The sequence below is a fragment of the Nycticebus coucang genome, chromosome 10, assembly GCF_027406575.1.
Source record: "Nycticebus coucang isolate mNycCou1 chromosome 10, mNycCou1.pri, whole genome shotgun sequence".
NCBI classification, from domain to species: Eukaryota; Metazoa; Chordata; class Mammalia; order Primates; family Lorisidae; genus Nycticebus; species Nycticebus coucang.
This window is the reverse complement of record NC_069789.1, coordinates 17,915,740-17,933,773: the sequence shown is the minus strand read 5'-3', so window position 1 is coordinate 17,933,773 and position 18,034 is coordinate 17,915,740. Positions and strand designations below refer to the sequence as shown.

Here is an 18,034-nt window from a genome sequence, read left to right as displayed (position 1 = left end):
GTCTGAGAATCTGAATTCCACAATGATGAGTCTTCACAGGAATTTTTTTTCATTCATTCAGCTGGGTTCTCTGTGGGCCTTATCATCTGGTCTTACATATCTTTTAGTCCTGGAAATTTTCTTGTCTTCTTAATAATTTTTTCCTCACCTTTGTGTTCCTCTCTTCTCTTTTCTCATACCACTCTTTGGTAGATTTTGTACTATGTGGATTGAACTTCAATTTTCTTATGCTTCTCTTTCTTGTAACTTTTTGAGGAGTTTCTCGACTTGCCTTACTGTATTTTTATTTTTATTTTTATTTTTATTTTAGCTATCACTTTTAAATTTCCAAAGGTCCTCCTTATTCTTTGGGTCAGTGAGCTTCACTGCAGAATAGGTGGCTTACATCTGCTTGTCTTTTCATGAGAGAATCATCTTCTTCTTTGGTCTGTGTGGGGTGATAAGAATCCTGAGGCTGATTTAGAAAATGAAGCAACCCTGGGTCTCGTCTCTCCTGGGAGACTCTGACTCACCCTTCCGTTTGTGCCCTTGCCCTCTACACCTCAGACCCTTGACTTCCATCCTTTCTGGTGAGTTTTCTAGAGACCACAGCTCTTGCTCCCCTGAGGTAGAAGAGAGGTTACTGCCCGACTGGACCAGGTACCATGTGGACTTCAAGGTCCAGGGCCACATTTTTCTTTCGTCCCCTACTTTCTAAATAACCTACTTGCCACATGCCATCCCTTTCACTCAGGCCTCTGCCAAAGCAGGTACTTAATATCCCTGCACCTCTTTTCAGAGTTTTGGGAATGGTCTTCTTTTGGATTTTCCCTCTGCATACCCTTGGGTATTGCCTTCTCTGCAAAATATTAATCTTTCTTTGATTTACTGTCCAATGTTACTTAATGGTGTTTTAGAGTCTCATGTATCTCTAAGTTCTGTCCATAGTTAGGTTGTTTCTGTAGCTTGTTTTCCTTGTTCTTTTGTGATAATTTTCAAAAGAGGCTGAAACATTATTATTCTACTGACTCTGGAAGTCTGCCTTTTAGGAGAGAGATACCTCACTCCAGTAGATTTTTTATATTGAATCTGGGTTGTCTAGGAAGAGGTACTGAAGTTTGAGACTGCCCTGGCCTGCCTGCGTCCTTGGTGGACTGTGCCCCTGGCCTTGTGGCTGGCTGTGATCACGTCAGCAGTGCAGCCTGCTCTGCGTAATTGATAGGAAACTTAGAGGGATCTGACATAAATCGTGTTTTTCTAGCTAATGGATCGTAAGTGTCCAACTAAGCACTTAGTTTTTCTAGCTAACGGATCGTAAGTGCCGTTTGAGCAGGTGGGAAAGCTGTCTAGGAGGTAACTGTGGGAAGCTCTGACTGCATTTTAACTGAATGACTGTGGTGACTAGAAACCATACCCGTCTCTGACATGGTGGACGCTCAGGTTTTCCCTGGACTGTGACAGATTTTCCTGTGTGTTTTCACTTTTCTCCGACTCACTAGAGAAAGTGATATATGACTGATTCCGGATTATATAACTGAAGTTTAAAGTATCTGTTCAGATTATGTAGATGGTGCATTTTTTTATCTGACATTTATTCATCACCTATGTTCAGTATTCTTGATTATTTTTATGCACGTTAGTTAAAGATATATTCAGGTCTGACCTAGAAGTTTGCAAACTACTGGGGGGGGGGAGGGGAGGGGAGGAGAGAGGAAAGGGGAGAGGGATGATGCTGGATCATAAATACACACGGCCATCACAAGCCAGGGCGGGTCACTGCATACAGTTTTGTGTCTGTTTCAGAAAGGCCTCTGCCTGCAGAGCTGAGTGAGCACTGACGTCCAGCTGCTGTCCTTTGCTCACACACAGGCCTGTGCCTGGGCAGAGCACACACCTTTATTCAAATCTCCTTTATTCAAATCTGTACATGGCTTGGTGGCCTTTGTGCTGTTTAACACAGTTGGTAAATCATGTGCTGGTAGATTCAAACTGAGATTTGGGCCAAGTTTGGGAGAAATGATTGCCTGGAATGGGATGTGGGGCGGACCAGCTAGCTGGGGAAAGAGAAGCTGTGCAGGGAACTGTGGGCAGGCCAGGGTACTGACCAGTAGTTCGCCTATAGCAGAGTGAGCCAGTAGAAGTATTTCATCTTGAATTTTCCAGTAGCCATATTATTAATAAAAGAAGTCAAAAGAAACAGGTAAAATTATTTTACTAATGTATTTTAATTTAATATCTTCAAAATACCATCATTTTAACATCTAACAATATTAAACCTTTATTAGCAAGATAGATTATATTATTATTTTTCCTATTAGGTCTTCAAAATCTGGGGTATATTTTACTTATATAGCATATCTCAATTCAAATGTTAATGTTTTCATCCCAAATACTTGCTTTGTTTAGATTTCATAACGTGTATAGTTGAAAAATAGAGTCACATACTCCGGTTATTGTAAGCATACTTTAAAAATGATTCTGAGTATTGGCTTTTAAATTTAAGTTAATAAAAATGAAATCACTCTGTTCCTCCCTGGAACTAGCCTTTTTTGATGCTCAGAGGCCTCCTGGGACTGGCTGACTGTGTTGACAGGGGGGCTGTTGAGGGACTGTCGGGGTCAGTGCCAGGCACAGGCATGGGAAGTCTACCCAAGGCAATAGGAAGACTTTGATACTTTTGGGAAGATTAATCTCACACAGGATTTGTAATAGGTAGAAGCTTCAGAGAAAGGCAGAGGAACCAGTTAGACTCCACCAACCTCAGTGTATTAAACTGGTAAAAGCCAGTATTCCAGAGCTTCAGACACGGTCAGTTCTTTTGCTGAGTTATTGGCCTTCTGTTTGTTGTGTTTGACCAACTTTCCTGAAAAATTAAGTGTCAGAAAGAAGCTGTTCTCCTATTTAAAAAGATTTTTGTTGAAACTTTATTGGGTGTAACTGATGTATACTCGCATGTTACAAAGCCTATGATTCGGTGAGTTTGGGGACATCTGTTAAACAATCATCACAAACAAGGTGAAGAGCATTTCCATCATCCCCAAAACTGCGAACACTGGTTTGCAACATCTTATTTCCAGGGTCTATGGCAGGAATGTCAAGACAGAGGTGCAGTCTTGGTCCTGCTTCATACCTTGAGCAAGTTGTTTAATGTCTTTGGCTCTTGATTTCTGATTACAGTAGGTAGTACTTGTTATCTCCAGAAATGTATTAAAACATTTAACAGCCTTCAGAGTCCTTGAGCCTCTATTGTACCAGGTGTTACTACTTTTATTTAGTTGTTAGGGGCTTTGTGACAGTAGCTCCTTACCCACTGGTGGTTGAGCAATGTGGTAATAATGCACCCATATTAACAGGTCCCAACACGGATGATGTGTGTGCAACTGCCTTACCTTACCCACAGGTAGTTGAGCAGTGTGGTAATATGCACCCATATTAGCAGGTCCCGACACGGATAATATGTGTGCATCTGTACAGCACCCAGGCAAAAGCCACAAACAGCCTTTTTAATTCCTGAACTCAGTAATCGCTGAATAGTAAGGGAATGTTTTTTTATTACAGTAAGGTGCTCCTTAGAGAGGACTGCTCTCTCTGCATCATCAACTGGAGCCCCCAGGAGTACACGTAGCGTGACGGGTGTTGATGGGCACCACCATGAGTGAGCCATGCTGCTGGCTCAGCTGCGAGCCTCTCTTCTCACTGTCTTTTCTTGACCCAACAGAGGGTGTTCAGAGCTCTGCCGTATCCCCATGGTGGAGTACAAACTCGACAGTGAAGGTACCCCCTGCGAGTACAAGACCCCCTTCAGGAGGAACACCACGTGGCACCGCGTGCCCACTCCTGCCCTGCAGCCCCTGCCCAGGGCCTCCCCTGTCCCCGGAACACCCGATCGGCTGCAGTGCCAGCAGCTGCTGCAGCAGGCCCAGGCCGCCATTCCTCGCAGCACCTCCTTTGACCGCAAGCTGCCCGATGGCACAAGGTAACTAACACTGGGGCTGTTTCCTCCAAGATGGCCCTGGGGAAACTCAGGGGTGAGAACTTGAAATCAGAGGGAGGGTCTTTTCACTTGGCTTAATCATGTCTAAGTTAGCTTGTTCATAACAAGTCGGCAGGTGGGGTCACAGGACGAGCTACACCTGGGCCCACCATGGTGCTAATAAGGTGCAGGTCCTGCCCTCCAGGACCACGGCTATTCCTCTCCACCTGCCGATCCCCTTTGTCAAGTAGCTCCCTGAACTGTCTGAGGAAAAACACTGCAGACACTTTTCTACATGAGCCTCAAGAAAAGTGTGAGCAGGTTTGAGTACAAGTAAACTGATTAGAGCCCATCATCATAATGTGAGTAGTTTCTTAAAAGGTTCCAAGACCATTAGCCCTGCTTTGCTTTTCTCTAATTTTAACTAAAGCAAGTTGAGTTTAAAATTAATTTTTCAGTGAAAGAATACACTTGTTTAAAAGTTAAGGCTGATAGCACTAGAAGCTGGTGAGAATTTCTCAAAGCCTAATTTGCATAGGTCATTTTAAGGGAACAAAATAGTGAATTTATTTTATTATTGTTAGTTCCCACTGATATTTTAGCCTTTAGGTTAGTTCCCACTGATATTTTAGCCTTTAGGTAATTCCGTGGAGATGCCATGGCCTCTAAGATACATGACAAGCTGGCAGACAGGGTTGCAGGGCAGGCCCCAGATGGGGTGCCTAGATGCAGGCTGAATGCACTGTCTCCCCCATAGGACACGCTGGGTGCTGGTCTGATAGGTCAGGGCCTGGGAGCGAGGCTATGTGGGCTGGAATCATGGCTCTGGCTTAATTGGCATGCCTGGTTCTCATCCTTTCCACGCTTAGTCTCCTTGCCTGACAAACTTGGTGGTAACACGGCCTCAGTGGGGCATTCTGAGGATTGACTGGACCAGTCCATGTAATAAGAGTAGAACTGGGCCTGGCACATGGTGAGCCCTGTATTGTAGGTGCTAATCAGAATTAATTGACACAATTGAAACGTGGTCATCCTCTGCGTTCCCCAGTTTATTCTTTCCAGAGTGAGTGTAGGAATGGTGTTACTTCCATTTGATACTGAAATACCTTAGCTCTGGGTCTCCCTCCTCAGAAGTCTGCTGAGCTTGTAAAACTCCCCATATTCAAAAAAACATATGTAGGTAGAGCCCTGCTGAAAGGGGCAACATCTGGAAGGGGTCCGTGGAACCTCCTTCATTTAAGTAAATTTAAGTAATTATAATTTAAATAAATCAAATTAAAATTTACTTAAATTAAAATTAAAGTAAATTTAAGTAATTATAATTTAAGTAAATTATAGGGGAAGAAACATGATTCTAGTAGCAAAAGGGAGATTGGCAAGCACGTCTTCATCAAGTGAGTTTTCACGAGTAGTACTCATTTTTCTATATCTGAGGAAAGATAAATAGGATTGCTTTCCAGCGATGTGTGAAAATAAATAGTTTTGCCAAATTTAGGTTTTTCTCGCTGCATAACTTTTAAGTATAGAACCAAAACGTGACTTGTGTTAAGTTTCACATAATGAGAATTAGTAATGTTGTCGTAAATCTGTGTTCTCAGGGGTTGTGTTTCTGTTCTTCCGTATTTCATGGTGCATGGGGGAGGAATCTGTGCTTTAAATCTTTGTATGGTGAAGTCTTGTCCTGCCATATCTCCTTCCTACGATAAATTGCCAACCATAAACCACCTGATAACCATGGCATCACCAACTAGTTTATTTTTCTGTGATTTATTCCGTTTCATGTTGCAGTATGATATTTTTCCCTTTTCTTTGTCATTGTTAAAGTGAATTTATTTGTAAAACAAAACAGGACAGATCAAGGTCCTCTGCAGATAGCTGAGTGCGCTGTTAATGATTCTAGTAAACCTTTCAGAAGCTCGCCCAGCAACCAGTCATCATCCAGTGACCCTGGACCCGGCGGGAGTGGACCCTGGAGACCGCAAGTGGGCTATGACGGGTACCACTCATTTTTATCTTACCGCTCTCCCTGGGAGGAACCTGTTTCTGTGACTCATTCAAAAGCATTTATTGTTCTGCTGTGCTCAAGGCCCTTGGGGAGTATAGAAATGCCAGGTGTGCTTTTAATAAGTGACTTGTCCAGGTTAGAAAGCTCATTATTTCTATACTATTTTTTTCTGCTTTGATAAGGAAAGGCTTTCTGAACAAGAAAATTAAGGATCTGAGGACTTAGTTTCCCCATCACTTAAATTGGTGTTGAGGAAACACTGCTCAAAATCAGGGAAGCAGGTTTAGCATTTGGCTTTTTCTGCCTCCTGTCTGAGGAACATCAGAGACTGCCTCCGTGCACTTGGCTGAGAACTGTCCTCTGTAGTACCCACATGGTCCCCAGGAGCCAGCAACTCAGGCAGAGCCCAAGGACTTGTGTGAACAAAGACACTGATTTGACTGATCCCAGATCCTCTGGGAAGAGAAGGGTGAGCGTGGGTCCAGGGTGCTCCCTGGAGGAACAGTCTACTAGGGCCAGAGAGAAGTAGCTACGCCTTGGGGTGGAGTAAGGAGTGGGGTGCATTGATTTATAGGGAGGAGCGTCAATGGGAAAGACCTGCTGTGAGGAAAAGCTGAACTGCTGCTTCCAGAGGGGCCCAGGGAGCTTTTTCTGCCCAGAGCCTGCGCTTCTGGTTTGGGCTTGAAGATAGATATTTGTAGTGTGTTCCGGGTGTTTTTTATCTTAGGCCTACATAATAAATGATATTATGTATCAGGTAATTTTTCTAAATTATATTGCATTTTAAAAGAAGAGGGGACTGTATATTGTTTTGTTTTGTTTTGTTTTATATACATGAAAAAAATGTCTTTTTCTGTAAACCAGAATCTGTAACAAGAAGTCTGTAAATAAGGATCACCTCATAATGTGAATAACTTTTCAGTTTCTTTCTTTCATAAGATTATTGTGTTTTTCTATTTTGGGTCATCATCAAACAAAGCCTACTCAGATACAGTATAGAGTTAATAACATTTTATTTTTATCAAAAAAATTAATACAAAGATAGATCAAAGCCGTGTATACTAGGCACAGAGAGAAAAAGTGACTTTTCCTTAGCACGCAAGGACCACCTGACCTTGGACAGTCCTTTAACACCCTGCATCAGCAGCTTGCTTTCTTTTTTTTTGTTTTTGAGACGGAGCCTCAAACTGTTGCCCTGGGTAGAGTGCCATGGCTTCACAGCTCACAGCAACCTTCAACTCCTGGGCTTAAGCAATTCTCCCAAGTAGCTAGGACTACAGGTGCCCACCACAACACCTGGTTGTTTGGCAGTCCCCAGGACTGGATTCGAGCCCGCCAGCTCAGGTGTATATGGATGGCGCCTTAGCAGCTTGAGCCACAGGCACAGAGCCAGCAGCCCTTTTTTTTGTTTGTTTTGTTTTTGAGACAGTCTCACTTTATTGCCCTCAGTAGAGTGCTGTGGCAGCACAGCTCACAGCAACTTCAAACTCCTGGGCTTAAGCTATTCTCTTGCCTCAGCCTCCTAAGTAGCTGGGACTACAGGTGCCTGCCACAACACCCGGCTATATTTTTGTTGTAGTTGTCATCGTTTAGCTGGCCCAGGCCAGGTTCAGCCTTGGTGTATGTGGCCGGCCCCATGACCACTGTGCTCCAGCCCCGAGCCAAGCATCCCTTTTTCCCTGTAAATAGCTGTCATCTGGGCACCTTTATTGCCTCTGTGGTGAAACTAGATTCCCAATTCCAGATGCCTTTTATCTGCTCTGGCAGGGTTCAGCCAACAGAGTTTGCAGTTCCCTTGGCAGAAACCAGCTTCTGACTGGGGATTTCCCTTGCTCAGCCCATTTAGAAGCCATGCCTGTGCTGGCAGGTGGCGTGTGAGAAAGGACGAGCCTGACTCTGTCTTCTTCCAGGTGCCAGTCTCCTCTGCTGCTCGAGCACCAGGGCTCAGGCCCTTTGGAATGTGATGGAGCCAGGGAGAGGGAGGATGCCATGGAGGCAGGCAGACACCCAGGTAACAAGAAGCTCCTGCTCCTCCCCTGCTCCTCCTCCTCTGCTCCTCCCCTGCTCCTCCTGCTCCTCCCCTGCTCCTCCTCTGCTCCTCTCCTGTTCCTCCTCTGCTCCTCCCCTGCTCCTCCTCTGCTCCTCCTCCTGTTCCTCCTCTGCTCCTCCCCTGCTCCTCCCCTGCTCCTCCCCTGCTCCTCCTCCTGCTGCTCCCCTGCTCCTCCTCCTCCTCCTGCTCCTCCTCTGCTCCTCCCCTGCTCCTCCCCTGCTCCTCCTCCCCTGCTTCTCCTCCTGCTGCTCCCCTGCTCCTCCTCCTGTTCCTCCTCTGCTCCTCCCCTGCTCCTCCTCCTGTTCCTCCTCTGCTCCTCCCCTGCTCCTCCTCTGCTCCTCTCCTGCTCCTCCCCTGCTCCTCCTCCCCTGCTTCTCCTCCTGCTGCTCCCCTGCTCCTCCTCCTGTTCCTCCTCTGCTCCTCCCCTGCTCCTCCTCCTGTTCCTCTCCTGCTCCTCCCCTGCTCCTCCTCCCCTGCTCCTCCTCTGCTCCTCTCCTGCTCCTCCCCTGCTCCTCCCCTGCTCCTCCTCCCCTGCTTCTCCTGCTGCTCCCCTGCTCCTCCTCCTGTTCCTCCTCTGCTCCTCCCCTGCTCCTCCTCCTGTTCCTCCTCTGCTCCTCCCCTGCTCCTCCTCCTGTTCCTCCTCTGCTCCTCCCCTGCTCCTCCTCCTGTTCCTCCTCTGTTCCTCCCCTGCTCCTCCTCTGCTCCTCTCCTGCTCCTCCCCTGCTCCTCCTCCCCTGCTTCTCCTGCTGCTCCCCTGCTCCTCCTCCTGTTCCTCCTCTGCTCCTCCCCTGCTCCTCCTCCTGTTCCTCCTCTGCTCCTCCCCTGCTCCTCCTCCTGTTCCTCCTCTGCTCCTCCCCTGCTCCTCCTCTGCTCCTCTCCTGCTCCTCCCCTGCTCCTCCTCCCCTGCTTCTCCTGCTGCTCCCCTGCTCCTCCTCCTGTTCCTCCTCTGCTCCTCCCCTGCTCCTCCTCCTGTTCCTCCTCTGCTCCTCCCCTGCTCCTCCTCCTTGTCCGCCTCTCTCCCAGCACTTGTTCATTCCCTCACTGGTTCTCTCAGCCCACACCTGGTGAGCACCTGGTGCCCCCAGGCTGTGGTGACCAGCTGGGTTTCCTGACAACGTGCAGGGGAAGTGTGGTCAAGATTGGTGCCTATAGAAATAGAACATTTGCTTTGTGGTGGAGGTTCTGTCTACTTCTGTGTCATAACCATTGGTAAGACCAGAAAGTTGTAGACAGCCAGGCCTATTCATTTTTCCCAAACCATTTATCCAGCTCCTGTTTCTCATTAGTCGTGCTGACACCGGACATTGGAAATTCTGCTCTTCTTTCTTTATCTGACAGAAACCAAATGGCATGGCCCACCTTCCAAAGTCCTGAGTTCCTATAAAGAAAGAGCCCTGCAAAAAGATGGAAGTTGCAAGGAGTCCCCCAGTAAGCTTTCTCATGTAAGTCCTTTGCTTACTCAGCCCTAGCTGATGAGCTCCGCCACACAGTAGTGCACCCTGCATGCTGGGGGTGCTCAGGAGCACGTAGCCTCGTGGGGCTCTTAGAGATGATGTTCAAAAAGGAAATAATCTCCCTGATTTACCAAGGACCTCAAAGAAAAGTCACACAGCAAATTATTGTTAAACCCAAAGTCATATTCTCAGCCTTCTGATCCTCAGCAATCATTGTAATGGTTACTAAATCATGTTCCCATCTGTAATCTGCTGACCACTCACCACCTTAGTGGCTGATCCAGAAGAGAACCTGTAGTGGTGTGTGTGGCTGGGAGGCCCTGCCCACAGGCAGCCAGCCCCTAGGTGTGTCGTGGGGGAATGGTGCCCTCATGGTAGTTCTTCATCGTTTGCATGTGGTTTACCCTGTGGACACCCTGGGAGGTGGGTCTTGAGAGAGACTGCAACTCAGTGAGGCAAGACTTTCATCCAAAGGCAGAGGCACCAATCACTGGTTATTGACAAAGCCAACATTTTAATGTGGCTGATTTTTGAAAATTTGCAGGGGAAGATAATTTATAAGCTCTTGAATTAAGTTGTTTGTTTCCTGTTCCTTAACATGTCATTATTGAGTTTTACCATCGTCCATTAGCAAACATGTGGTATTTCTTCTTTTAGCTGTGGCTGTGACCTTGTTTAGAGTCAGCCTTGCCATATGTGTATCTGTTTAAATCCACCTTTACGATTTTGTCTTATTGGTTTCAGCCAATGGATGGTTAGGGCACAGGCATGAGAATAGCCATGTCGGATGAAAAGGGCAGTGGGATTTGCCTAAGGATGAAATGGAAAAAGAAAAGGCTGAACCACTTTAGAACTGACCACGGGGTGCCTTCGCCTCATGATTCCAAAGACCTGGAATCTGGGTGCTGCTTCATATCCAGTTAGTTTTCCCAGGCTGTTAAGAGAGGCTGCATCTGTCCAAGCTTACTGGCCAGGCAGGGGCATTGTCTGTTATCAGTTTTGTATCTTCCTGAGACCCCCGAAAGCTTTGATTTTTTTTTTCAGACCTGTCTACTTTAGAGCAGTGGTTCTCAACCTTCCTAATGCTGTAATGCATTTTCATTGTTAAAAAGGGACGTGACCCACAGATTGAGACTCGCTGCTCTAGAGAGTCCCATCACATAGCCTTTGGGACATAATCGGACTCTGTCAGGTCTCTCTTACTGAGGGAGCTCTTGCTGACGCTGTGCACTGCAGCTGCAGAGAACCCGCATATGTCATCTCACGTGGTTTGCCCAGGAACTCAGTGTTACAAACACAGAGAGGGCTACGTGATGGACCGAACAGTCCCGCCTGCTGCTGTGACTCAGACCCGAGTCTTCTGCCCTAGACTGCAAGCTAACACTGGAGTTTGTCACAGAAGCATTTTCTTGATGAACATTTTCTTCCTTCTATTAACTTCCCTGTTCCTTCCCAGTTTGTATAGCCTTTGTCAGTTATTTTCTTGTTAGTGACACCATGGCCTGCACCATGCTTTGTGCTTCATGTGCAAATAATTGAACAAGAAATTAAAAGACATTCATTTAATTTAAGATAAATTATGGGCAGAATTATGAAGTAGGGACTTTTTTAAAAATTTATTTTTATTAAATCATAGCTGTGTACATTAATACAACCATGGGCACTATACATTGGTTTTATAGACCATTTGACATATTTTCATCACACTGGTTAACGTAGCCTTCCTGGCATTTTCTTAGTATTGTGTTAAGACATTTATATTCTACATTTAGTAAGTTTCACATGTACCCTTGTAAGATGTACCATAGGTGTGGTCCCACCAATTACTCTCCCTCCGCCCATCCTCCCCCTTCCCCTCCCCTCCCTTTCCCATATTCTTAGGTTATAATTGGATTATAGCTTTCATATGAAAGCTATAAATTAAGTTTCAAAGGATGTTTTTGAAAAAGGAAATACTATCACTGCCCGCATTGGCGCGTGAGTTTGGGTGAGATCCTCTGTGGGGTGGGGTGAGACACAGTGGAGTCAGGATTCACATGAAGGCTCTCTGTTCTTCTTTCTTCTCAAGATTGGAGATAAAAGCTGTTCGAGTCACTCCAGCAGCAACACACTCTCCAGCAACACTTCTAGCAACAGCGACGACAAGCACTTTGGGTCTGGGGACCTGATGGACCCCGAGTTGCTGGGGCTAACCTATATCAAAGGGGCCTCCACCGACAGTGGCATCGACACAGCCCCGTGCATGCCCACTGTCCTTGGCCCCATGCACCTGGCGGGCAGCAGGTCCCTGATCCACAGCCGGGCTGAGCAGTGGGTTGACGCTGCCGACGTCTCGGGACCCGACGACGAGCCAGCCAAGTTGTATACTGTGCATGGCTATGCCTCTGCCATCTCCGCGGGCAGTGCTGCTGAAGGCAGCTTGGGTGACCTCAGCGAGATATCCTCTCATTCCAGGTAAGCCCTACCACAGGCCACACAGCACCTGCAGGGGCCGGTTAGGGGCCTGAAGTTGGAGCTATGGGGCACATGAGGTAGATGGTCACTCTGCCCCCCACTGTCTGACTGCAGCGAAAGCAGTGGTTTCTAGAGTCTAATCGTGAAAGTTTACATGTTACGAAGTTGCTTATTTGTGATCTTACTTTTCTTTTTCTTTAAATTTGCAAAGTGAGAAGGCAATAGAAATATTAATCACTCTAGTCAGGCCATTTACATTTCTCTCCTGATTCAGCCTATTTTTTCTATACATTTTGGAGAAGAGGTGGCAAGCTCACTCACCTTCTGAGTATAATAGGAAGTCAGTGTGGGCAGCAGGTAGCTCCCTTCTGCGAGGGCACATGTCCCTTCCCATCCCTATGGCCTGACAGCAGAGGAGACCTGAGATCTTCTTTGCAACAAAGAAGGTGTTCCGCTTGGCAGCTGGGATTTATATGGTAAATACTAGCTAAATGCAGAGGAATTGTGTTCTGAGTGTTCCAAATGGATGTATGTGATAGATCATGACAAGTGGTTTTAAATTCTTACTGACATAGGTCTCTACTGTGGATTTAAAACTCCTAATTTGTGATTCTTGCCTTCACCTTCAAAGACTAGGTAAAGAAATATGTTTTATCAAGTTATTCTGTGGACAGAATTTAACTATTCATACCACCTCCCACTGTTATTTTTTTCTTCTCTAAGGCTTTCTCTAGTTCAGCTCCAAGATACTGACTCTTTCCAGAACTCTTCTAAATGTTGGTGGACAGAGTCAAACCAGCTAAGAATGGGAATATTCTTACAGGTGCCTTAGTTGAGCTGGAGCACTTGTCTAGATGGTACTTGAGGCTGTAGGGGCCACTGTGATGGATGCTGTGCTCCTCAGAGTCCTCCCTTGAACCTTCTCCTCTTACTTACCCAGCCACTGCTAAGGGATCCTGAGTGTCATTTACATTACAAGTTAAAGAAAACTCTGCTCCTATTTCTGTACAACCAAGGTAGTGTTGGCGCTCTTATAACCAACAAGTCTAGCACTATCAAGGTTCTGTTCCACCAACTAGCTGAAATGACACTGCCTAAAACTAGGTCCCTCCATCCCCAGGGCACTGGACAGCCCCCAAAATGTTAGCATTCCTCTCCTGGGTAAAAACAGCTATAACATCTTCAGGCCACCCATATTTATACTTCTCTGTCCCCAGGAAAAAAGTGGTTCTTCTCCAGTTTCTGCAGAAGAGATGGGTTCTGCCTCCTCCACGGCTGCCATCCTCCCCTCATCCTGTGTTCTTGGCTTTAATCACTGTAGTCGGGGTGGCATTGCCCAGGAAAGTTAGGCCCCCTCTTGGACCACCAAGCCTTGCACCTGATGAATGGCTAACATAGGCATTTTCCCAGAAGAAAACCAGAGTATTGTTTGACCAGGAGAGAAGGCTGTGCACCCCAGGTAGCAGGAGTCATACCCCAGACTCTGTCTCTGTTCATTGGGCCAGAAGGGAGCCTAGGATATGGACAGGATTTTCAGATTAGACCTTTCCACCACTTTTTACCAGTTCTGTTTAGTAATTTGACTTGAAGTAGATTTAGTACTAATAACTAAAATAAAAGTTATCAGTAAATTTGGTTTCCTGAATTATTCCTGTCTTAATTTCAGGAATAATTAAAAATTGACCATACTTATATAAAAAATCATCTTGGGATTTTGTAACCTTTCAACATATTCAAAGCTTAGATGACTTGTAAAAGAGCTGATTTCATGATGCCTTTTTTTTTTTTTTTGTTCGGGATTCATTGAGGGTACAATAAGCCAGTTACACTGATTGCAATTGTTAGGTAAAGTCCCTCTTGCAATCATGTCTTGCCCCCATAAAGTGTGACACACACTAAGGCCCCACCCCCCTCCCTCCATCCCTCTTTCTGCTTCCCCCCCCATAACCTTAATTGTCATTAATTGTCCTCATATCAAGATTGAGTACATAGGATTCATGCTTCTCCATTCTTGTGATGCTTTACTAAGAATAATGTCTTCCACTTCCATCCAGGTTAATACGAAGGATGTAAAGTCTCCATTTTTTTTAATAGCTGAATAGTATTCCATGGTATACATATACCACAGCTTGTTAATCCATTCCTGGGTTGGTGGGCATTCAGGCTGTTTCCACATTTTGGCGATTGTAAATTGAGCTGCAATAAACAGTCTAGTACAAGTGTCCTTATGATAAAAGGATTTCTTTCCTTCTGGGTAGATGCCCAGTAACGGGATTGCAGGATCGAATGGGAGGTCTAGCTTGAGTGCTTTCAGGTTTCTCCATACTTCCTTCCAGAAAGGTTGTACTAGTTTGCAGTCCCACCAGCAGTATAAAAGTGTTCCCTTCTCTCCACATCCACGCCAGCATCTGCAGTTTTGAGATTTTGTGATGTGGGCCATTCTCACTGGGGTTAGAGGATATCTCAGGGTTGTTTTGATTTGCATTTCTCTAATATATAGAGATGATGAACATTTTTTCATGTGTTTGTTAGCCATTCGTCTGTCATCTTTAGAGAAAGTTCTATTCATGTCTCTTGCCCATTGATATATGGGATTGTTGGCTTTTTTCATGTGGATTGATTTGAGTTCTCTATAGATCCTAGTTATCAAGCTTTTGTCTGATTGAAAATATGCAAATATCCTTTCCCATTGTTTAGGTTGTCTCTTTGCTTTGGTTATTGTCTCCTTAGCTGTACAGAAGCTTTTCAGTTTAATGAAGTCCCATTTGTTTATTTTTGTTGTTGTTGCAATTGCCAGGGCAGTCTTCTTCATGAAGTCTTCCCCCAGGCCAATATCTTCCAGCGTTTTTCCTATGCTTTCTTTGAGGATTTTTACTGTTTCATGCCTTAAATTTAAGTCCTTTATCCATCTTGAATCAATTTTTGTGAGTGGGGAAAGGTGTGGGTCCAGTTTTAGTCTTTTACACGTAGACATCCAGTTCTCCCAACACCATTTATTGAATAGGGAGTCTTTCCCCCAAGGTAAGTTCTTGTTTGGTTTATCGAAGATTAGGTGGTTGTAAGATGTTAGTTTCATTTCTTGGTTTTCAATTCGATTCCAAGTGTCTGTGTCCCTGTTTTTGTGCCAGTACCATGCTGTCTTGACCACTATGGCTTTGTAGTACAGACTAAAATCTGGTATGCTGATGCCCCCAGATTTATTTTTGTTACTAAGATCTGCCTTAGCTATACGGGTTTTTTTCCGGTTCCATACAAAACGCAGAATCATTTTTTCCAAATCTTGAAAGTACGATGTAGGTACTTTGATAGGAATGGCATTGAATAGGTAGATTGCTTTGGGAAGTATAGACATTTTAACAATGTTGATTCTTCCCATCCATGAGCATGGTATGTTCTTCCATTTGTTAATATCCTCTGCTATTTCCTTTCTGATGATTTCATAGTTTTCTTTATAGAGGTCCTTCACCTCCTTCGTTAGGTATATTCCTAGGTATTTCATTTTCTTTGAAACTATGGTGAAGGGAGTTGTGTCCTTAATTAGCTTCTCATCTTGACTGTTATTGGTGTACACAAAGGCTACTGACTTGTGGACATTGATTTTATATCCTGAAACATTACTGTATTTTTTGATGACTTCTAGGAGTCTTGTGGTTGAGTCTTTGGGGTTCTCTAAGTATAAGATCATGTCATCAGCAAAGAGGGAGATTTTGACCTCCTCTGCTCCCATTTGGATTCCCTTTATTTCCTTGTCTTGCCTAATTGTATTGGCTAGAACTTCCAGCACTATGTTGAATAGTAAAGGTGACAGAGGACAACCTTGTCTGGTTCCAGTTCTAAGAGGAAAAGCTTTGAGTTTTACTCCATTCAGTAAAATATTGGCTGTGGGTTTGTCATAGATAGCTTCAATCAGTTTTAGAAATGTGCCACCTATGCCTATACTTTTCAGTGTTCTAATTAGAAAAGGATGCTGGATTTCATCAAACGCTTTTTCTGCATCTATTGAGAGGATCATGCGATCTTTATTTTTGCCTCTGTTAATATGGTGGATAATGTTTATGGACTTGCGTATGTTAAACCAGCCTTGCATCCCTGGGATGAAGCCTACTTGACTTTTTTGATGATAAGCTGTAATCTATTGGCTAGGATTTTGTTGAGAATTTTTCCGTCTATATTCATGAGTGAGATTGGTCTGAAATTCTCCTTTTTGTTTGGGTCTTTTCCTGGTTTTGGTATCAGGGTGATGTTTGCTTCATAGAATGTGTTGGGGGAAGATTCCTTCTTCCTCAGTTTTTTGGAATAATTTCTGCAGTACAGGAATAAGCTCTTCATTGAAGGTTTGATAGAATTCTGGAGTGAAGCCATCTGGACCAGGGCATTTTTTAGTTGGAAGCTTTTTTATTGTTTCTTTGATCTCAGTGCTTGAAATTGGTCTGTTCAGGAGGTCTATTTCTTCCTGGCTAAGTCTAGGGAGAGGGTGTGATTCCAAATATTGATCCATTTCCTTCACATTGTCAAATTTCTGGGCATAGAGTTTCTGGTAGTATTCAGAGATGATCTCTTGTATCTCTGTGGGATCAGTTGTTATTTCCCCTTTATCGTTTCTGATTGAGGTTACTAGAGATTTTACTTTTCTATTTCTAGTTAGTCTGGCCAATGGTTTATCTATTTTATTTATTTTTTCAAAAAACCAACTCCTTGTTTCATTAATTTTCTGAATGATTCTTTTGTTTTCAATTTCATTGATCTCTGATTTGATTTTGGATATTTCTTTTCTTCTACTGAGTTTAGGCTTAGATTGTTCTTCTTTTTCCAATTCCATAAGATTTCTTGTGAGATTGTTGATGTGCTCTCTTTCTGTTTTTCGAATGTAGGCATCTAAAGCGATGAATTTTCCTCTCAAAACTGCCTTTGCAGTATCCCACAGGTTTTGGTAGCTTGTGTCTTCATTGTTGTTATGCTCAAGGAAGTTAATGATTTCCTGTTTTATTTCTTCCTGCACCCATCTGTTATTCAACAGAAGATTGTTTAATTTCCATGCCTTTGGGTGGCATTGAGCATTTTTGTTAGAGTTGAGTTCCACCTTTAGTGCCTTATGGTCTGAAAAGATACAAGGTAAAATTTCAATTCTTTTGATTCTGTTGATATTTGTTTTGTGTCCCAGGATATGATCAATTTTGGAGAATGTTCCATGGGGTGATGAGAAGAATGTATATTCTTTATCTTTGGGGTGGAGTGTTCTATATGCATCTATCAAGCACAGTTGTTCTAGGGTCTCATTTAAATCTCTTATATCTTTGTTTAATTTCTGTTTAGAGGATCTGTCCAGCTCTGTAAGAGGAGTGTTTAAGTCCCCTGTTACGATGGTATTATCAGATATCATATTGCTCAGACTGAGTAAGGTCTGCTTCAAGAATCTGGGAGCATTTAAATTGGGTACATAAATATTTAGAATTGAAATGTCTTCTTGTTGTATTTTTCCCTTGACCAATATAAAGTGACCATCTTTGTCTTTTTTTGACTTTAGTTGCTTGAAATCCACATGTATCTGAAAATAAGATTGCACCTCCTCATTTCTTCTGAATTCCATTTGCCTGAAAAATTGTCTTCCAACCCTTGACTCGGAGCTTTAATTTGTCTTTTGAAGCCAGGTGTGTTTCTTGCAGACAGCAAATGGATGGCTTGTGTTTTTTAATCCAGTCAGCCAATCTGTGTCTCTTCAGTGGGGAATTCAAGCCATTAACATTTATTGAGATAATTGATAAGTGTGGTAGTATTCTAGTCGTCTTATTTTGTGAGAGTCCATTGCTTAGTTTTATCTTTTGCATCAGTGTGGAGGTTAGGTTCTGTCCTTTAATTTCTGAGTTCTTACTTTGCTGCTGATCCATTGTGGTGGTCAGTGTGCAGAACAGGTTGAAGTATTTCCTGTAGATCTGGTCTTGTTGTGGCGAATTTCCTCAATGTTTGTATATCCGTAAATGATTTGATTTCTCCGTCAATTTTTAAGCTTAGCTTAGCGGGGTACAGAATTCTGGGCTGAAAATTGTTCTGTTTAAGTAGATTAAAGGTAGATGACCATTGTCTTCTTGCTTGGAAAGTTTCATTAGAGAAGTCTGCGGTCA

The 18,034-nt window shown here is 44.0% G+C and overlaps 1 protein-coding gene across 8 annotated transcripts in view; it reads left to right on the top strand.

Moving 5' to 3' along the window:
- SIPA1L2 (signal induced proliferation associated 1 like 2) overlaps window positions 1-18,034 on the top strand; it is a 241,747-nt gene that overhangs the window by 178,352 nt on the left and 45,361 nt on the right. For 4 of the 8 annotated variants that reach the window (XM_053605859.1, XM_053605855.1, XM_053605853.1 and 1 more), the window contains exons 10-14: window positions 3,698-3,955; window positions 5,802-5,948; window positions 7,868-7,968; window positions 9,346-9,449; window positions 11,530-11,915. In XM_053605859.1, coding sequence (XP_053461834.1) covers window positions 3,698-3,955; window positions 5,802-5,948; window positions 7,868-7,968; window positions 9,346-9,449; window positions 11,530-11,915 — 996 coding nt within the window. The remainder of the gene's footprint in view (window positions 1-3,697; window positions 3,956-5,801; window positions 5,949-7,867; window positions 7,969-9,345; window positions 9,450-11,529; window positions 11,916-18,034) is intronic. The other 4 variants (XM_053605858.1, XM_053605856.1, XM_053605857.1 and 1 more) reach the window with 3 other exon arrangements.